The 21,898-nt window shown below is 36.4% G+C and overlaps 1 protein-coding gene across 12 annotated transcripts; it reads left to right on the forward strand.

Annotated features, from left to right (window-relative positions):
• Positions 1-48: 48 nt before the first annotated feature.
• BROX (BRO1 domain and CAAX motif containing) lies at positions 49-21,159 on the forward strand. 12 transcript variants are annotated; one of them, XM_061160098.1, is made up of 15 exons: positions 49-297; positions 374-404; positions 988-1,113; positions 2,841-2,957; positions 6,178-6,284; positions 6,595-6,691; positions 10,014-10,109; positions 11,104-11,176; positions 12,163-12,268; positions 12,954-13,043; positions 14,613-14,698; positions 15,654-15,735; positions 16,037-16,187; positions 17,554-17,713; positions 18,932-21,159. In XM_061160098.1, the coding sequence occupies exons 4-15, from the start codon at positions 2,857-2,859 to the stop codon at positions 19,016-19,018; spliced, it is 1,236 nt and encodes a 411-aa protein (XP_061016081.1). In that variant the 5' UTR covers positions 49-297; positions 374-404; positions 988-1,113; positions 2,841-2,856; the 3' UTR covers positions 19,019-21,159. The 12 variants fall into 12 exon arrangements, with proteins under 12 accessions (XP_061016081.1, XP_061016079.1, XP_061016074.1 ...); XM_061160091.1 differs by adding an exon at positions 2,396-2,530 and having other exon boundaries at positions 50-404; positions 915-1,113; XM_061160093.1 differs by lacking the exon at positions 988-1,113 and adding exons at positions 915-987; positions 2,396-2,530 and having other exon boundaries at positions 50-404.
• Positions 21,160-21,898: the final 739 nt, after the last annotated feature.

The following is a 21,898-nucleotide window of genomic DNA, read 5'->3' on the forward strand; positions in this document are numbered from 1 at the left end:
CCCCCGAGGCCCCGCCCCGGGTTAGGTTGAGGCCGCCCCGCTCCCCCAATTGGCTGCCATTGCTACTGAGGAATTCTTCCTCGGCTTAGGAGGCCCGGCCAGTCATGCTCTTTGTCTCTAGAGGAGACCGTAGCTCACGGGGAAAGACTGTGGAGGAATATCTTTAAAAGGGCTGAGGAACGAAGTGTTTGAAGGGGGCTGCGACAACGCGGCAACCTCCACTACCGAGGCGGCGCACACCGCCGAGCCTCGGTAGCTGTCATGGCCGCCACGGGCACGTGACCGCGGCTCGCGCAGGTTTGGTTCCATCGCTTTAGTTCTGTAGTCCCCCTTTCTCGTTTTGAGGAGTCGGACATTTCCTTTCTTCCCTCAGGAGGACTGCTGTACAGACTCCGAGGAATCTGGTAAGTATGTTATGAGGCTGGGCCTGTCGTCTCCCCAGAGTTCCAAGCAATAGGATCAAGCCTTTTTACAACACGTTCCATAGACTCCCGGATAAGTGGTCTACAAAAGCCTCCTCCTGGTGCCTTCAAACAAATGAGAGAAAGAAAATCCACGTTAGCCCCACGAATCAATGGTAGTAACAAGCTAGGTTCGCTGAATCCCCTTGCCCGGGTCTCCACTAGCAGTCGGGCTGTCTCATAAGCTATACGTAGGGGTTGGTTTAGGCACCTCTGTCCGCCTCTCCCGGTTAGATAGTATCGGCTTTCCACAAAAATGTCTGTTCAGGAGGGGCACGCTAGGATGTGCGCCTGCGCAAGGTCACGGCGTTCAACTGGACTGGGCACCGGAGGAAGAGGCTGGGTGGTAAACAGGAAGTGGACCTTTGGAGCTCTGGTGGCGGTAGGTGACGCGGGACCCAGGGTCTCCAGAGTCGGGGACCGTTGTCGGTAATCAGACTTTTTTTGTGGCAGCCGGTTTAGGCGGCAGGCTCGATCCGACTGTTGTGCTACGTGGCTTTAAAGACACCCTTCCTTGCATCTGCAGGTGGGTGTGTCGTCTTTCTACCCCACCCTTCGAATTCTCGAAAACCGGAGTGCGAGTCTCTCACCGGACAGATCGGGCAGGGGTAGGGGACACAGTATTCACCCTCTTCGTTCCTAAACTAAAAGTGTACGTAACTTAAAACATTTCAGCTACTAAGTGGGAGGGCGCGCTAAAATAGTATTTGTGAAAAATTTAAACTCACGAGTGTATATTGTGTGCCATAGTTTCTAGGAGGCTTGGTTTATATGTACAGAGATGCTGTGTTAGTTTACATACGTTATAAAGGAGGTTTAAATGGATGATGTTTAGAAGGTTATATATTTTTGAAGCCCTTGTTAATTGGGTTGAGTCATAAGTGAACTTACTCAGTTTTTCACTGGGTACAAAATGCACTGTTTTTTAAATATCTGGTGCTCTCCAAAGGCGGTTTTGCCATGAATAACTAAATATAGTAAGGGAGATGCATAAAGTAGGTATTTTTTACACTGAGCAGCCCACGCTTTTTTCCCAATAAGAAAAGTTAATGGACAACATTGTATAATGTTTCAAATTAATTAAATCTTATCGAATTTCTACTTACTGGAATCTAACTGCCATATTTAAGTCTTCAGCTTTGCCTTCCTGTATTAACTTCACTATTAACAGAAGGACTTTTAAGCAAGTGGGACACACTTTTTTTTTTACCGGAAAGGTGTGAAACTTAATTTTTTTTAAGTTGGAATTTCATTTAGGTAGTTTTTAAAATGTCTTGGTTTTTAAGAATCTATATATTATTTTAATTTATTGACATATAGTTGATTTACAATGTTGTGTTAATTTCTTCTGTACAGCAAAGTGACTTAGTTATACATACATATATTCTTTATCATTACAGTTTATCACAGGATATTGAACATAGTTCCCTATGCTGTATAGTAGAATCTTGTTGTTTATCCATCCTGTATACTAGTTTAGGCTCAGTGTAAAGCCTCCTCAGTGGTGTCTCAGTGTCTCAGTGGTAAAGCCTCCTCCTGCCAGTGCAGGAGACACAGAAGACATGGTTTCGATCCATGGGTCCAGAAGATCTCGGAGGAAATGGCACCCCACTCCAGTGTTCTTGCCTGGAAAATCCCATGGACAGAGGAGCCTGGTGGGCTACAGTCCATAGGGTCACAGAGTTGGACTGGTCACTGAGCAATTGAGCGCACACACATGCACACATTGATTCTTATTAGCTATTCTGTCGAAAGACTATTTATTACAGAACACATGCTATAACCAGTCAGTTGGCCTCAGCAGTATCACATGGGAAATACAGTTAATTTAAGACCTATTTCTTTCAAGTAACATTAGCAGTCTAAATAAGGGTCACCATTTGAACCTGTTTTGGAATTACATTTTCCTGGTCCTATGCCTGTTACGTTTTCAGCTGTTCAACCGAAGTCCAGTGCTCTGCTACTCAAAAGTGTAGTTTGGGAACCAGCAGCATCAACTTCCGAGGTCTACCCCAGACTGTTGAATCACAACCTGCATTTTTACAAGAACTCCCACCCCTTGTCCCAAGGTGAATTCTGTATACAGTAAAGTTTAATCGTTACTGCTCCAGCGTGTTTAACGTTGCAGTTACTGTGAGCATATTTCCAAATGCTTGTTTTTTATAGGCCTTACCTAAATAAACAGGCTGCTATAAATAAACAATTGAAACAAGATTGACTGTGGCAGTGAAGTATTTTATGTACATGTCTGTTTTATATATTTTTATATGAAAATATATATCCTATAGTAATTTAAAATTTTTACTTAAAAATATTTTAGTACTATTTACATTGCTTATTAAATGTTTTAGTTTTTATACATTTCTTTTTTGTCAATAGGAAACATCTGGAGAAAATGACACATTGGTTTCATAGGAACCCATTAAAAGCCACGGCGCCTGTCTCTTTTAACTACTATGGTGTAGTCACTGGCCCTGCTGCTTCAAAAATTTGCAGGTAAGTGTTAGCCAATCTCCACAAATATTGATTGAGCCACCCTTAGATACAGGGTCCTTTTAATAGGGCCATGAACAGTGCAGAAGTATGGAACACACTGTCTCTAACCCTAGACTTCTTGTTTAGTTCTGAAGTCCTGCCTGACAACTTATAAATGATGTGTGGAGAGTTAAGTCATAGATTATTTAAGCTGGGTCCTAAGTTTTAGATAAGTGAGTGAGTCCTGGAGAGGCTAAAGCAATTACAATTAGAGACTTAAGACGTATGTTACAACAGTACAAGAGACTCCACAAAGTCATATTTGGACATTGTTAATTGGCCAGATAGTAAATTAATTGAGTTCTGAGCAGGGAGAGATTCCTTTTGACCTGAAATAGCCTTCAGGTTGTTCAGTAGGAGAGAGGACTTGAGCTGGGGTTTAAATGAATTGTATGCCTTAGATCGGGGTTGCCAGACTGTGTCCTTTAGATTGGCCCACAGCTTGTTTTTATAAATAAAATTTTATTAATGAGAACACAGCTGCCACCCCCCCACCTCCGCCATTTACACATTGTCTTTGGGTGCCTTCCCTCTCTACAGTAAGGTTGAGTACTGCCAAGTGAGACTTTATGGCCCACAAGACCTAGAGTATTTATCTTCAGGCCATTTACAGAAAGAGTTTACTGATCCCTGACTTAGATAGTAAGAAGGCTGATGAGTAAGTCATTTCTGTTAGGAAAACCTTTGTTCTAGGGAATGTGAATAGAGCAGTTTCACAGAGATAGATACAAAAGATACAGAGAGATACAAGAGATAGAAAACAAAAGAGATAGGTATAAGAGAGATTTTGAAGGAGGTGTCAACTAGCCAGATTGACTGATTTGCTCTGAAAAGTTGAAAAGAATTCAGTCTATGAGATTCAGAACCTAGATGATCAAGACATTGGTGGTACCATTAAAGGAAAATTAAAAGAATTGCTGCTTTTGGTGGAAAGAAGTAATCAGAGCAGAAGGTAGAAAAACTGACTTATTGATCTAGATCAGGAGTCAGCAAACTTTCTGTAAAGGGTTAAATACTATATATATTGGTATATATTTTAGGCTTTGTTAGCTATACACAATCACAATTGAATTATTCTTTATTTTATAAAAATAATTGTGGGGCATATAAAAACAAGTTATAAGTTGTAGTTTGCCAACCCCTAATCTTAGACTTCTAGACCATTGTTCAGTTGCTAAGTTGTGTCCTACTCTTTGTGACCCCATGGACTCCAGCAGGCCAGGCTCCTTTGTCCTCCACTATCTCGTGGAGTTTGCTCAGATTTATGTCCATTGAGTCGGTGATGCTGTCTGACCATCTCGTCCTCTACTGCCCTCTTCTCCTTTTGCTCGCAATCTTTCCCAGCATCAGGGTCTTTTCCAGTGAATCAGCTCTTCCCATCAGGTGGCCCAAATGTTGGAGCTTCAGCTTCAGCATCAGTCCTTCCAATGAATATTCAGGGTTGATTTCCTTTAGGATTAACTGATTTGATCTCCTTGCAGTTTAAGGGACTCTCACGAGTCTTCTGCAGGACCACAGCACAAAAGCATCAATTCTTTAGTTCTCAGCCTTCTTTATGGTCCAGCTCTCACATCCGTACCTAACTACTGAAAAAACCATAGCTTTGTCTATATGGACCTGCTAGACATTGGTCCCAGCTTAACTGTTTCATCTGAAGCATTGGGCAAGTCTCTTAGCTCCTTTGGGTCTAATTACTCGTCTATAAACTTAATAACCTAAATAAGATACTTCTAAGGTACACTTTTCTCAAATTCTGTCATTTTAAAATGAATTTAACTTTACACAAGTTGGTTTTCAGGTAATGACTGAATGCCTACTGGGAAATAGCTGGCAAAATATTTGCGCCTAGAATAGGCCTTAAGGATTCAAATTGTTTTCGTAGTCCAGAATGACTCCCTCCCAGCCTTTAATTAAATAAGTCAACAATGACAGATTAATAAGGTAGCCCATCCCATTTTTGGTCAGCTGCATATAGTTGTTGGTATATGCTTTCTTGAATTAGCCTCCTTAGAGTTAGTACCAATGGATAAACCCTCCATCTGGATCATACAGGATTAAGTTTGTGCTCCCTTCTAAATACTACTGCAATGTTACATTCTTCTGAATCTTAAAAGTGTTTGAAATGTTAGTATTATTTCACTCGAAAAGAATTTTGAGTATGTGCTTTATCCCAGGCACTTACTAAGTTCTGGGTATACAGTCCCTCCTCTTGCTGCTTACAGTTTAGTCTTTCTTTAGTTATTCACACACAATTGTCTTCAGTCCTTCTCTATGTAATATGATTTCTGGATCCCTCACTAAGCAAGCTGCCTTCTGAAATTAGATGGAGAACTAAAACAGGACGAAGTTAGAGCTGACGATGTAGATCTAGTATTAGATATAAAGTTGTTCTCTTAGATGAGACTTCAGAAGAATGAAGAGCAGGGAACCAAAGATTGAACATTTTTGGAGGTGGGAATACAAAGGGGACATGGAAGAAAACAGAGGAGTAACTTGTCAAGGTAAGAGGAGAATTTGGAAATTTTAGTGTTATTGGAATCAAGCGAGAAAAGAATTTTAGAAAGAAACAATAAGTGTCTAGCACATTTATTGCTGCAGAGAATCAGAGGAGCCAGGAGATGAGAGAGCATTTTAAAAATAACTAGTGGCCTCATCTCATTTTTTTTTGCATATTTACATGTGTTGTATTATAGAATGCAATTTTAAAATATGATTTTGTAATTAAATATATTTTGACATAATGTCAAATTTTGAAATTTTAAAAGGATATTAAAATTATGCACAAAAGTTAAATTTTCGTTTTTCAAAACACTTTTATTGTGAACTGGTCAGATTAATGTATTTATTCTTAATTCCTTCCTCCCATCTTAAATGCTTGTGTTAGTTTGATTATTTTAAATTAAAACTTGCTGTGCATTTTTTATTACATAATTGTATTTGTGATTTACCCCTTTAATTGGACTGAGCATATTTTAGTGTAATTTCTAAAACAATCTTTATTAGAAATTTCACTTATCTCTAGTGTTAGTCCTAATTAAATTCATTCCTGTATACTTAGAAGGGTCTTAGAGAAGGGGTGTGTACCTGTGTTTAAGCTTTTACAATTGAAACTTTTTAGCCATATTTACATAGATTCATTGTAATACAGCTTACTTGACTATCTCTTTCTGTCTCATATAAGTGACCTGAGATCATCCAGAGCACGACTGCTTGAATTGTTCACTGATTTGAGCTGTAATCCAGAAATGATGAAAAATGCAGCAGATTCATATTTTTCACTTTTACAAGGTTAGTTTATTCAAATGAACTTCTAAGTTTTTAAAAATCAGCTATGGAGAAGTCCAAATTTAAGTAGTCTTCTAGGCTATATTCTGTGGTATGCTGGAGTTTCAGAAATGTGAAAATGTAAGGGTGGTACCTGGTCTTTCTAACATTTTGAAAATTAAATGTGTGCATATTTCATATTATGTTACCTTAGGAGAAGGGGAGAGGGATTGGGGGTTTCATTCAGGTACCTGAAAAAGTCATCTGGAAAATGTTCTAAAGAGAATGCTCGATATTTCTTGTAGAATTTAAAATGTTGTCTTACTTTTTATAGGTTTCATTAATTCATTGGATGAATCTACCCAAGAAAGCAAGTTACGATACATTCAAAATTTCAAGTGGACTGATACATTACAGGGACAGGTTCCAAGGTGAGCAGCACCAATGATAACTAAATTGAAACCATTTTTGTAACTATTTAGATAGTGGTTTAACTCATAGCTTTGGTATTAAAGAAATAAAATATAAATCTGGTCAGCATTTTCCTTTATCAGGAAATTAATGAAAAAATGTTGACCTAAACTTCTAATACGGTCTATTAAGTAAAAGCAAAATTTGTTTCTCCTGGACCACATCTATTTTTGAGATAATCAATGTAAATGTTAACTAGAATTGAGAAGCCTTGCTTTTTTTTTTTTTAACACCAAAAATGTTTTGTATTGGGGCATAGCCGATTAACAGTGTTAATGGTAGTAACAATGGTAATGATAGTTTCAGTGAACAGCAAAGTGACTCAGCCATATATATATACATGTATCCTTTCTCCCTCAAACCCCCTCCCCAGAGTTCCACGTGCTATATAGTAGGTCTTTGTTGGTTATCCATTTTAACAGCCTTGACTTTTAATAATACACAAAGAATGGTTTGGGAATTTGAAATCCAAATTCCCAAAATTGGTCCTTGCTTCCATTCAAGCAGAGCTGAGTTTTAGTTTCTCCACTACTTTTCTTTTCTGATGGAGAGTTCAGAGGTCTTCGGTCACTCTCCTTTCTTCTTTCTCCCTAGTTCCACCCCAGCTCCATACTTTTTTGACTCACAGTACTGTGTTTATTTTTCCCTAATTTCAGTGTTTGTGCTCTTTTTAAAAACTTCCCCTCAAAACTTTATCAGTCACCTGAGACTAGTTAGATTGTAACAGGAAGCAGATCATAATAGTGATGAATTTTTAACTACCTTTTTTCAAAAAACACTTTTGGGTTCTGTTTGTTTTGTGTTGGGGTGTAGCCATTAACAGTGTTGTGATAGTGTCAGGTGGACAGTGGAGGGACTCAGCCATACATGTACATGTGTCCGTTCTTTCCCCAAACTCACCATTGGGTTCTTTAAATGGTCATATATCTGTGTCTCAATTTGCTGTAGAATTACCATTTTATAAAATCAGAAGGGAAGAAAATGGGGATTGCTGAATAGCCAGGGCAGGCATTACAGCGGAAAGAGTGTGGAATTCGGATTCATACACATGGAGATGCAACCTCGGAGCTTCTCTTGTGTGAATATTTGCTTCCTCAGCTATATGTTGGGGTTATAGGTAAATTTACGGGCTTCTGTGAGCAGCAAAATAGGAAATCTTATGTTAAGGGACTAATGTAATGTCAGACATTGAATAGACATTCAATAAATGTTACGTTTCCTTTGTTCCTTTGGAATATTGTATGTGGAATTCATAAACTGGGTAGGAAGTTAGGGACCATGAATCCCTTCCAAATTTTAATATTCTGGGATACCAAGGTTTTCTGAGTAAGTTCTCATTTTCTGTTTTTCTTTATGTACCCCTTTGTACTTCATCTAAACTTGAAGGAATATTTTTCTTAAAAACTTGTTTCTTTAAAAGAATCAAAGCTCTCTCATTAAATTACAAAACTTCGGCAGATTCTAAAGTGTTTCCCATTGCATAAATTTGACACTTTTTCCTACTGTGCTAAATTTTTATTCCTTCTAACAACATTTCTCAGCATAGTTTTATGAGACAGTGAGGAATTAATTATATGATAAAGGTCTTAAGTTATAATGTTGACTATTCAGTACATCTGAGATTTTTAAGTTATTTTATCCTTGATTGCTGCTTATTCAATGGAAAGTGTGCTGTGAGTGTATCTGTTCTGAAAAATATCTTTATCAAGTATACACACTCTTAACTACTACCTAGATGTGGTACAGTAGAGAGAGAGTGTTTGGGAGCAAGGCAGATTGAAAGAAACAAGGGATGGGCAAGAGAAAGCTCTTCATGAGGCTTTAGTATAAGTTAACAAAACTATCCTATTATTAAAGGTAAAGTTATAAATTTGGTATGCCTCCTAGGTCACCATTGCTGGCATTACTAGATGTAGTTACAAGACATAATTCATTGGAAAGGTCTCAGTGCTGAAAAATACAAGCTCTTAAACTATGCATTACATTTTTTTTGGCATGAGAAACTATTTTAAGGAGTTTGTTCATAACTGTCATATTTTGATGTTACATCAAACAGGATCACTTATAAGTCATTTTTGAATTATATGTTTTGTAATGAATTTTTTTTTTAATCTAAAAAGTTTCCATGTCTCTGTTCATTTTAAGATGGAGACAACAATTAAATAAAACATAGAAAGCAGAGTCACAATTCTGGTTTCTTCCCTTTGGATAATTTTTCTGCATTTTTAGTATTATGTGTGTATATAAGGGTATTACTTCTGGTTATATAAAGGTATTCTGGTTTTTTACTTCAACATTTGAGAAAAATGCAGTAATGTATGAAGAATTTTCAGGATCTTAACAGTAGTGAATAAAAATATTATCTTCTTTGTTTCAGAAGCTTTTTACCGTCTTTGTATTGTGTTTAGTGATAGAATCTGAAGGAAACAAGATGTAAAATATGCTTATCTTTAAGACCTTTTTTTTGTAACATACTGATTGACTCAGCATTCAGAATCTTCTGCAAGTTCACATCCTGGCTTTTCGTTCTCTTGTTCCTGTACTTCTCTTTATAAATTGGCAACTTTAGTCAAGCTGGTTAGGTCATTTCACTGCTGTCAGAAAAACCTTTATCCTTTCTTGTGCTTTAACAGTGCCATTCTTCATCTGGGATGTCTTTCTGCTTCCCTTCTAGCCATCTTTCAAGGCACAGTTCAAATTCTATTTATACCAGTAAGCCTTCAGTCATTCTAGCCTGTGATCTTTCCTCTGAAATCTGTTTTCTTAAAATATGGTAGTTGCTCCAGAAGCAACGGGATACTTGTTAAAAATGCAGATTCTGCACACTTCCTAGACTTTTTTGTGTGTGTGAGATAAGTTCCAGAAATCTGTTTTTAAAGCTATTCAGTGTACAGTGACCTTGGGAACTACTGTTCTCGTGTGTACTGTCACGAAGTATACACTGGACCTTCATGTTTAGTCATTTCTTGAATTTTTATTTTTAATGGAGGATACTTGCTTTACAGTATTGTCTTGCTTTCTGCTGTACAAGACTGTGAATCCCCTGTAAGTATACATATATCCCTTCTCTCTTGAGCTTCTCTCTCACCATCCTCCATAGTCATTTATTGCTAATTATATGTATGCTTGTGTCTTATCTCCCCACCAGTGTTAAATACAAGGACTCTCTTCATTTTTTCAGTCTGTATTTAGCTCTATGATTTTGGGTAAGATTTATAGCAGGCTTCATATAGAGATGTCTCAATCATGGACAGTACTTAATGATCATGTTTATAATTCTAGTGCCCAGCAGGATGCTGTTTTTGAATTAATTTCCATGGGATTTAATGTTGCTTTATGGTACACCAAATATGCTTCAAGACTGGCTGGAAAAGAAAAGTAAGTTAAAAGGAGAGGGTTATATGCATATGTACTATTTTTCAAATATTTCAGGCCTCTGATTAAAAAGCCTACTGATTAAAGTACCACTTCTGAAAAATGTAAAGTTGCCTCATAATGTTGGTATTTTTAAGTACCGAATCACAGAGCCTGCTGTTAAAAGCAAAAACAGTTTTAATAATCTTGTCATGGGGATGGTCTTTCTAACTAAAACCTCAAACTATGAAAAGAGAAAGACCACATAAAAGTACCAGAAACCAAGTTTAAAAACAAATGACAGATTGGGCCTAAGAAATTGTAGTGCATCTGACAAATTGTTTTCATAATCTGTGCTGTTACAAATAACAGGGAAAAGACCAACAAATCAACTGAAAATAAGCAAAGGACATACACAGGCAATTCACCAAAAAAGACAAAGGCTTATAAGTATGTGAAAGATGTTTTGAAGGATTAAGGGATTGTGAAATAAAATGAGACACAGTTTTTACAATAGTGCAGGTGAATGTTAGCAATAGGAAACTGGTAACTACTGACTGTGGTACACCTGAACGTGGGAATAATAATATGCAGCCATTTAAAAATGGAGTTGAATTGTGTGTGCTGATGTAAAATAGTGTCTGAAGTAATTTAGGTGATTAAAACAAGAGGAGAGTGAATACTGTGTATGTGTGTGTTTTTCAGGTATGTGCATGCTTTACATGTGTACTGATTTATGCTTGTTTATGTATGAAAGATTATCTGGAAGGAAAAGCAAGAAGCCTTTGCCCAGACCCCTAGACAGGAGCTCTTTTTCACTTGTCATCTCTTCTGTTTGGATATTTTTCATGTGCATTTGTTAGTTTTCTAAGTGTTAAAGCAGATTTTTTAAAAGGAAGAAAACATAGTGAAAAACACAAATGATTGACTTTTGCAGTTTTATGAAAATATGCTAATTGCTGGTTTTAATACCAGAAGCAGGATTCATCCTGTAGCTAATGTCACCTCTCTCCTTCAGCATAACAGAGGATGAAGCAAAAGAAGTCCATCGAAGCTTAAAGATTGCAGCTGGGATTTTTAAACATTTAAAGGTAACATAATAATAAAATATGTTCTTAATACTTTAATTATTGAAATAATTTTTATTTCCTTCTTGGGGTGAAGGAATTATTTAATCATGTAAAAAGAACTAGTATGTGTTCTGTTTTCCTTACGTTAAGTACCTTGTTGATGAGTGCAGCCAATTAACAGAATATTGTCTCCACTTCAGAAAATCATCCGTGACTTTTACAATTAGATGACGCAGATGGTACTTCACTGCTTGTTTTTCTGTCTCTTCTGAAAAGATAGGAGAAAGCAAAACACAAAAACTGATAGTTCTCAGCATTTCTCCTTGCTGTCTGCAGGAGAAATTGCCAGGAGTATTCATGATTCTGCAAAGTGGAATTTTCTGAGTATATTATCTGTATCAGAGTGAAAATGCTAGCAGGTCAGTCAGTACACACTAATTATATTACATTTCCTGGAGATGTGATGGGAATAAGGGAAAAGACTAAAATGTTTTCCAACCAGAATTACCCCCACCTCATTCTAATTAAACCAATATTTACTGAAGCCTCCTGGAAGCCAGTGTTGCACTTTCTCATGATGAGATAGTTTTATGGTGATGGAAAAAGCTGTGATCCTGAGTGTGCTACAGAATTGAGCTTCTTTGTATCTACTAGTAGTAATGTGAATGAACAGTTCTGGTTCTCATGCAAAAGGGAACTAGGTTACCATGTCAGTGAAACATTTTCTAAATTGAGAATATGACTTGCATATCTAAGCAATTTATTATGACCCAGATTTTGCTCTTGAATTTCTTATCTTACAAAAGTTTATTAAAAAACTAAAACTTTAAAAGTTTTAGTGTATAGGAACTTTTATTTTCTGTAAGCTTCATATTGCTTCTTTTTACACAATTTTTATTTGTACCCTAAATTTCTGATAAATCCCCAAATCAGGTGTTTTTCTTTATCTCTAACAACTGAGTTAAAATTGGTTTCTTTGTTATTTGTTTTTTTTTTTCCTGTCTCAGGAAAGTCATATCCCAAAGCTCATTACACCTGCAGAAAAGGGGCGGGATTTAGAGGCACGACTCATAGACGCTTACATCATCCAGTGTCAGGCTGAAGCTCAAGAAGGTATCCTAAATATTGTAAGATTTTTTGTTGTTGTTGTTGTTGTTAGCATTTTAGTCTTCCTTTTAAAAAATCAGTTAGCTGGAATTAAGTTTCAGAATTTGGGAAATTTATAGTGAGGGATGACTTTTACTTTTAGCATTTGCCTCCATTTCTCGTTAACAGGAAAGGACTTACAGTTTAATGCCTTAAGAGGATTCTGATTTCATGCATTTGTGGCAGCATAAAATTAAGTCTGTAACTCATCTTTGCCTCACCAACTTTTTTTTCTCTTCCACTGTTTGGCTTACCTTGAAATCTTCACTTTTAAATGGCAGGAAATAAAGAGTTACGTGAAAATAATGAGACTTCATAGGCTTTTGTTGTTCTTTATTTCAAACTCTAGTGCCCTGAAAGTATTTGTTTCCTCTTACATCATGCAATTTTGTAGTAGTGGTTTTCTGTGAGTAGTAAGTAGCTAGTGATTTATGTAAGGAAATGGTATCAGAACCAACAAACTCAATGTTTTTGGTTTGTTTACATTTGTAATTTTCTGTAGCTTACTTTTCATGTTAAAACTTTTAACAAAGAAGTTAAATAGATTAAAATCCCGATAGATAGGAGACTGTCTTTTCCTTTTATAATTGAACTTAAGGTGAATGCAAATGAACTTAATCATAAAATACACTTCATTGTGTTTTGGCTATAGTAACTATTGCTCGAGCAATTGAGCTGAAACATACTCCTGGACTAATTGCTGCTTTGGCATATGAAACAGCCAATTTCTATCAGAAAGCTGGTAAGTTTACAGTTGTGTTTTTTAGTCTTTAGGTTTTCACAGTAAGCTGTTGGCTTAGTAGGCAACAAGCAAAACCAAAGGACTTTCAGATTGTTTCATCATTTGCAAAGCTGGAATGATACCTACATTATTTTATTATTTTATTACTCTTATTTAAAAGAAAATAAAAAAATTAACAGATGTTCACAGTTGATAGGCTCCATGACTTCTAATGAAAAGGACAGTGCTGTACTTTTTAACCAGTTATGTCTGATAGTTAAACAATTGTTTTTCTTTTGAAGTGTTTTTGATCTTTATAACAACTTGATATTATTGTCCTTATTTAGACAAGAAACTGAAATCCAGAGAATTAGCATAACTAATTTGTAATTTAACAGCTTGCAGGTGTGAGGCTGGGACTAGTGCTCAGGTCTTCTCAACCTGGTTTTCTTTTCAGTCACTTATTTAGAAAACATGCATATTTTTATGTTTATGGGATGGTTACCCTTTTGGTTGCTGAGTGTACTGATTCGCAGCCTGGGGAAGAAGAAAAACATATAACCACACTATTTTAGCATAAAAAAGGTGTTGTCACAGGGGTGAAGTCAAAACCTAAAGGATCTGGGTATGCTAGAGAAAGCTTTCTAAAGGAAGTTGGTGGTTTAGCCTGATTTTGAAATATAAATAGAAATTCTAGGTTTGCTTGGATGCTTCAGCTTATGGAAAGAGTAGAAAATTCTCCAGTACGTACAGAGATAAGAAAGAACTTAGTGCATTCTGGAACCGTTAGACAGATGCTCTTGCTGAAACAGAATGAGTGGTAGGAAAGGGTAGGAAAGTATGCATGTGTGAGATTACAGATTGATTCGTAAACCTACATAAGAAGTTTGGCCTTTGTTCAGTAGCTGTTTGGGACTCCTTAAAAGATAAAACTGATAAACTCCTTAAAAGAAGTAAAAGTGACTTGATTGTGTTTGAATTTAAGAGCCCTATCAATGCAAGATGAAAAATGGGCCTGCTAGTGAAAGAGTAGTAAGGCTGACCATAATCACTTCTTCCTAAGTACTATGGAAGAAATAATGAAAGCTTTGACAAAGACAGCAAAGCAGGAAATGGAGAGGAAGAAATAGATTTGAGAGGTGTCAGGCAGGAGATATGATCATGTGTGTTTATACAAGATGCAGCAGTGGGGTGGTGAATAAGGGTTAGGAGAGTATCCTTGTTTCTGACTTGGCCGTCTAGACTACTCTTTGCATTGCTGTTTATATAAAATATTTAAAAGAGATACTCTAATAGTATTCATATTTCTCTTGAAGTTCTCAGTCATTTCTATTTTTATCATTATCTCCAACTTAAATTACATGAACCATCAAATCAAAGAGGTGCCCTCGTATTTAACCTGTCTTATTGTGTAGTTAAAATATAGTTATGGGAAAATAAATCACTGTAAATAAAGCAAAGGTTTTAAAATGTAAATGCTTGAGTTTAGGTGTGAATGGCATTCTGCTTTTAGCATCTGAACACATGAACTGAAAGTCTTCTAGTGAATCAGGGTGAAATTATATTTTGCTTTTTAAAATGTAACTTTAGATCATGCTTTATCCAGTTTGGAGCCTGCATACTCTGCTAAATGGAGAAAATATCTTCACTTGAAAATGTGTTTCTACACAGCTTATGTAAGTATTTTTCACCCAAAACAATGTGAGTTACTGTCTCTTCAGCTCCTTGAGTGCCAATTCTGTCATTTCTCCAGGCTCTTCGTTAGCATTTTACAAATAATGGACAGCTCTCAGTAAATGTTCCCTGACGGTCAGTGCAGCCATTGTGGAGTAAAGTGGGTGGAAAGAGATGATGTAGAGCTGGGTTATAGCAATGGAATTGCTGTTTGATTCAAACCCACTTAAGCTGCAACCTTTTGCAAACTTCATAAGAATTCTCTATAATTTTGTCCTGTTCATTGGGAAAGATATTTACTAATTATAATCTTAAGACTTAACCATGCAATATATCAGCCTGGGTTGGTGAAGAATCATTAATAAAATTTCTTATAGATTATAATCTGCTTTATACATATTGCTTAGCACCATGTGGAATCCCTGGTTTGATGTAGACATTTGAAGAGTAAATGGCCTACTCCAGGCTGGTAACTTTTTCTTAAAACTTGGTTAGGCCTTAATCTCAAAGTCCTCCTTCCCTCTCCCCTCTGCGTTAGCATAGTAATTTCCCTCCTTTATTCACTCTGCCCTGTTTTTTTTTTTTTTTTTGGCCATGCCATGTGGCTTGTGGGATCCTAGTCCCCTGACCAGGGATTGAACCCACGCCCCCTGCATTGGAACAGCAGAGTCTTAATCACTGGATCACCAGGGAAGTCCTGCTCTGCCTTAATTTTAAAAACAGGTTTCAGCAAATGCTGTTTGCTCTCAGTCCATGGTTAGATGTAATTCCACTTTTTATACCAACAGAGATGAGGGTTAGCTTATTCAAGGAAAGAAATGTAAGGGATTGCATTGATTGTTCCAACAATGGACAAAAGCATTTCTTTATCTGATGCATATAGAAAACAGTGACAGTGGAAAGCATCAATTGAGAAGAGAATGAATAAAAATTTGTGTTTTTTTTTTTTAAAATCAGGCTTATTGTTATCATGGTCAGACTTTGTTGGCTAGTGATAAATGTGGTGAAGCAATCAGGTCGCTCCAAGAAGCAGAAAAATGTAAGTATCCCACCAGAATATTAACTCCCGTTTTAAAAACTAATGTTTTATCAGAAAGAGGAATAGGCAGTTAAAAGATTTTGGCTAAGATCATGAAAGGGAATGAGATTAAGTGAAGTATTGAAGAAAAGAAAGAAGTGCTTCAAAAACCTCAAACTCTAGAACATACCTGCCTCCTATCACTTAACACTATTGTTGGTACTGCTCTTATACTAGTTAAAGAGCATCTCTGATGAATAGCATTTTTAGTATAAATAATAATTGATTATAATCAAATAACTTTATATCCTTTCACATTCAGTTTATGCAAAGGCAGAAGCATTATGCAAAGAATATGGAGAAACCAAAGGACCTGGACCAACAGTCAAACCTTCGGGACACTTGTTCTTTAGGAAACTTGGAAATCTTGTGAAGAACACTCTAGAAAAATGTCAGCGAGAAAATGGATTTATGTGAGTACAACTTAGTATATGATTTTAGTAATATTGATAATGGTGTAGTGTATACAGTCAGCCCTCTGTGGCTTCCACATCTGTGAGTCCACCAAACACTGATGGGAAATATTCAGGGGAAAACAGTTCTAGAGAGTCCTCAAAAGCAAAACTGCAGTTTGCTGCAGGCCAGCCACTATTCATATAATATTTACCTGAGTTCAATCCCTGGTTTGGGAAGATCCCCTGGAGAAAAGAAAGGCTACCCACTCCAGTATTCTGGCCTAGAGAATTCCATATAGTCCATGGGGTCGCAAAGAGTCGGAGATGACTGAATGACTTTCACTTTACATTCTAATAGATACTATAAGAATGTAATACCTAGTAAGTATCTCAACCTGGAGATGATTTGAAGTTTACAGGAGGATGTGTAGGTTATATGCAAATACTACTTCATTGCGTATAAGGAACCTGAGCATCTGTGGATTTCAGTATCTGATGAGGATCCTGGAACCAATCTACCACAAGCTACCAAGGGATGACTATATTTATAATGTTTAAATAGTAATATTGTTTCAATAATACCAGTTTGTTACCTCTATTCCTATATGTATCATATCAAGTTGCATTTAAGTTGGGCATTAATTTTCCATTTAAATTGTTGATAGAATTCACTTATGTTGGACCTAACTTTACTCTACTTCTGATGATGACCTATTAAAGCAGATTTTAAAATGCACATGAATTATTAACTTCAGCCCACTTCTACTGTCCTAACTTTCTCTTACCTTTGTTTCTCTGCCATCCCTTCTCTATCTGTTACACACATATGAATACGTATCTTCTGTTGATATATTCATCTTCTTCTAGTTTTGGTCATGTGTAAAGAAGGGAAATCAGTTTTCTATCTGTCCTGTCTAGTTCTGTCAGGCAGTTTTCTATTATTAAATCAGTGCTGTTGAGGCTGTAGATGAGCACCTCTGTAAGCTGGCAGGATGAATTTTGTCCCTGCTTTTGTCTCTTGCATTCTTCCCTTAATATTCTAGTTCTGGTCATGCTGTGCTCTTCCACTTCTTGAACATGCCCAGTTTGACTTTCATCACTTCAGAAAGCATCTGTGACCCCCCAAATATGGGTTAATTGCCCCCTTTTGTGTTTTCACAGTGCTCTACATCCCTCATAGCTTCAATTTACATTGCTCTGGAGTTGACAGGGTTTCTTGACTTTGTCACCTACTCATCTGTAAGCTCTGTGAGACAAGAAATTCTTTTCTATGTTAATCTATGTTAAATTGTCATTTTCTTGCATAGGCTCTTGGACACAGGTAGACACTCAAATAGTTAAAAAAAAAGTAATGAATGAATTGTTATTTATATTTCTTTTGCAGTTACTTTCAAAAAGTTCCAACAGAAGCCCCACAACTGGAACTCAAAGCAAATTATGGTCTTGTAGAACCTGTACCTTTCGAATTTCCTTCTCCAAGTGCACACTGGACACCAGAAACGTTGGCTGCTTTTGATCTCACCAAAAGACCCAAGGATGACAGTGTATGAGATGGATTGTTTCCATTCATTCACAGAATTTTAAGAGACTTCAGACTTCACAGTTTGATGTTGTTCTCTAAATAGATACGTTTGTCTAAATACTACGTTAGCTAATTACAGTGCTTTGTGTAAAATCTATTGTAGAACTCTCTCAGAGATAAACCTCTAGGCCTCAGTTGTCTTCTGATTTCTTACATAGTTGACTGATATGTTTTCAACACATTATCTTGCCATTTTACAGTTTGTCAGAGCCTCTTTTAGGAGGAGTGTGGGAAGACAGGTCTTAAAAGGATGCCTCATCCAATGTTTATAGTGCTATAGCAATGTTGGTTTTGATTTAGCATAGTGCATGCTATTTGAAGATTTGACCTAATTTCAACATTCTGTGAAATCATCCAGGGGCAAAATAAAACTGCTTTTATTCATTTATATCTAAGTGTATCTTAGTGTGCTAAATAAAATGGTAGATTAAGTGGAAATTTTGAAGTTTGGCTACCAAAAGGTAAGAGGTCTGTGAAGAAAAGGGATAGGAATTACTTTACAGACATAGCCCCTTCCTTGAAAAAAAAATTTTTTTTTTAATTATATTACTGTTTTTGACCACACTAGGTCTTTGTTGGGGTCCATGGACTTCTCTGGTTGTGGTACACAGGGTCAGTAGTTGGCAGCATGTGGGCTTAGTTGCCCTGAGGCCTGTGGAATCTTAGTTCCTTGACCAGGGATTGTATCTATGTCCCCCTTAGTTGGAAGGCAGATTCTTAACCACTGAACCACCAGGGAAGTTCCTGGTTTTGTTTTTTATATATAATTTTCTACCCATACTAAAAATAAGACCACTATTCCTAAAAATAGCAACTTCTGCATCCTGCGCAGCCTTTTAAAATAGTCCTAAGAGGTAGCTTGTTAGTGTCACAAGTAATCTTTGAACTTAAGGGTTCCACATTCATAGATTGATCACTCAGTTTCCCCCTCAGGAAGACTAAGAATACCATTACTTTGATTTTTGCCCACCCATCCAGGTTTTCATCTTCAGTGAAAATGTTGTGTTCCTGTTTTGTCTTTAGTTGAATTGGTTGGTACGTAGCTTCTGGCACAGCTTTGGTAGTCTCAGTGACACATTTTAATATATCCCCTCTGTATTAATGTGAAATAGAATAGACCTAGTGTTTGTTTTCCAGATCTTAGTTTATGTACTTACACTGTATTTTTCTTTCTTCCTAGGCTAAACCCAAACCAGAAGAAGTGGTGAAACCTGTGAAAGAACCAGATATCAAACCTCAAAAGGACACTGGGTGCTCCATCTCCTAAACCACATTGATCCAGTATGCACTTTGAATTTCTCTACCAGTAGATAGGATAAACCATGGAAGTTCATGTATCCTGCAATGATTTCTCTAAAGCCTATAGGTTAATTTAGTACATTCAGAGGGAATCTTCCTTCAGTTTATTCTTGATTTCTAACACAGTAGAAATGTTTTCTGCTTTGTTTCCAAACTCCTTTTCAATCAGGACAACCTGTGAACAATTTTTATTGCACCTCTAAAGGGCGTGCTTGGGGATTGGGTTTTTCCTCCAGACATCTGGGTAGTAGTCAGTTTCAGATTAAACACTATAGGCCAGAATCATGTGGTTTCAGGTGTGTTTTTCTACCTTCACAAAGAAAAATTTATTTTCCTTCCTCTTATTTGATACCAGAAGAATGACAAGAGTCAGTTTTTAACAGATAGTTTTTTCCCCTCTCCATAATGTCAGCTGGTAGCACAGACTTGTTATATTCCGTGTCAGTTACCTTTTCTGGTGGGGAAAAAAATTACTTTCAGTTAAGGATCAAAAAATCTTCATACCAAATCACTTACACACACATGTTGGAGTCTGTAACTAATTCATTAGTGTTTATAGGCATATTAAGACCATCCAAAAACGTAACTCCTCTGCTGGTAGCCCTGCACTTCATTTCAGCCTCAATAAACAAACCTACAATATTTTTTAAAGTAGTTTTTCTAATGGATTTTTTTTTTACTTAGGGGACAGAACTTTGTAACAGCTCTTAGTGTTTCTATGTGAGAGGACAGTGAAATGTTTTTGTAGAAGTCATATACTGCGTGATGAAAAGAAGGAACTTGAAACCTAAACACGATAGGTTGTCCTGAATTACACTGGTAAATCTCTACTTCTCTGTTGCAGAAGTTAGAGTGATGCCTTTGCTACCTGATTTCTGTGTAAGTGATTTTTATATAGTTTTCTAATAACACTTACACTCAGAGTTGTAATGCTTTAGGTCAAAGGCCATAGCAAAAACTTAGCCAACAGATATAGTATATTGTAAAAAACAGCTTGTAATATTTGAAATAGTTTAGTATATACACAATCCTGGGAAATAGTGGATATTTAATACTTTAACAAGAATCACCCCTGTAGATTTATCTTCCTTTGAGTTTCCTAGGGCGTTAGCTAATTTTTCTATTATAAGTGACAGGTTGGTTCAAATAATAGAAACAGTAGTGTATGTTAAGAGCTTACTCCATGCTAGGCACTGTGCTGAGCACTTACATAGATAAACCTTTGAATCTACACAGCAGTTCTGTGAGAAACAAGTAAAATCTGCACAAAGTATTGAGATAGGAATAAACATTACATTAGGAAGAATAAATACATTATGCCTGTCTGAATCAGTATTGTTCAAATAAATGATTATTTAAATCATAGTTTATGTTCTTGGGGGAAAAAGATATATAAAATCAGTGAGGGTTTTTTTTTAACATATGGAAATGCTAATTACTCCTTGCTGTATTACACTTAATATTTGAAGCTGCAGTTTCCAGAATAAGTGAAGTAATAACTGGGCAGACATTTAGTTTTATTTTGTTGTTTATAGAAAAAGACACTTTAATTTCACTATATTTTCTGTGCTTTTCTGCCATTTACTGACGAAACTTTAAACAGTACTTGATGCCAGCTTTATTACTCTTGGCCTAAGATCTATTTATTTTAGGAACTAGTGCTTATTTAGCCTAGTTACTAAATCTTCACATTGACATTTTTATGGGTCCTACTACTATATATGGAATGAAAACATGTAATAAATGCGTAGTGCTTCTGTAAAATGCAGTAAATACTGGTATTAACATTTAATCAATTGGCAACTTCAACATAAGCAGATAGTAAATATTCTGTTGACTCAGCAAATGTGACACTTTGTGACTAAACTATCCCATTTTTTATATATATATATGTATGTACACACTGTCCTTTGAAAATGGTGTTGGAAATTTGGGGAAGTTAACAAATGTAAGGAAGTTGCATGAACGTCTTAGAGAGATGTAACTATTTGTGTTAACTGTTGCATACTCAGTTTAAACCAGATATTGACAGCTAACATCCTGCTAAAGGTATTGTTAATACACTGAATTATCTTTTTATTTATGAAAATAAAAGTGATTTTACTTACAGTTTCATTGGAATTTTTTGTTTTTCAATGAATATTTTTCATGCTTATTAAGCTGGTAACAAGGTTCATACAATGTAAAATCATAATTCTTTACAGTTATATTTTAAAATGACAGATGCATTTGTATCTGTTACTTTATGCTACATGAGTTCATTAAAATACTCAGTGCTCCTTGACCTCTTCAGTTTCTTCTTTGGCTTACTGTTACTTATCTTTTTATTTCAAAGTAAGGTTTCAATCAGCCTGCATATAGTCTTTTTCTTTTTTAATATTTATTTATTTGGTTGCACTGGGTCTTAGTTGAGGCATGGAGGATCCTTGATCTTCATTGTGGCATGAGATATCTTTAGTTGCAGCATGTGAACCCTTAGTTGGGGCCTGCGGAGTCTAGTTCCCTGGCCGAGAATCGAACCCAGGCCCCCTGCATCTGGAGTGTGGAGTCTTAGCCACCAGACCACCAGGGAAGTCTCCATCCTACATGTGTCTTACTCACAGTATGACCCAGCATTCTGCAGTCTTGTGTACTGTGGTGAGCTAAGCTAGGGACCTTATCAATATACAGTATTCTGCAGAGAACTTTGTACTTTGGGAGCTTTGAGGTGGCATTTTCAGTACTATATAAATGTACTCAAAATCATATTCAGAAGTATTGCCTTCTAGAGTAATTGTGGGTTAGAAAATAAGGCATTTTTTATCAGTATGTGCATAAAAATAAAAGTGTCATTTGGTTTACTGTAATC

The sequence above is a fragment of the Dama dama genome, chromosome 14, assembly GCF_033118175.1.
Source record: "Dama dama isolate Ldn47 chromosome 14, ASM3311817v1, whole genome shotgun sequence".
NCBI classification, from domain to species: domain Eukaryota; kingdom Metazoa; phylum Chordata; class Mammalia; order Artiodactyla; family Cervidae; genus Dama; species Dama dama.

What these genes read in the sequence shown, in the direction of transcription:
- BROX (XM_061160096.1), top strand. Translation starts at nt 2,857, where the DNA reads ATGACACATTGGTTTCATAGGAACCCATTAAAAGCCACGGCGCCTGTC. An exon ending in CAGCGAGAAAATGGATTTAT is followed by an intron (nt 16,188 to 17,553) that starts GTGAGTACAACT and finishes TTTCTTTTGCAG; the next exon opens with TTACTTTCAAAAAGTTCCAA. An exon ending in AAAGACCCAAGGATGACAGT is followed by an intron (nt 17,714 to 18,931) that starts GTATGAGATGGA and finishes CTTTCTTCCTAG; the next exon opens with GCTAAACCCAAACCAGAAGA.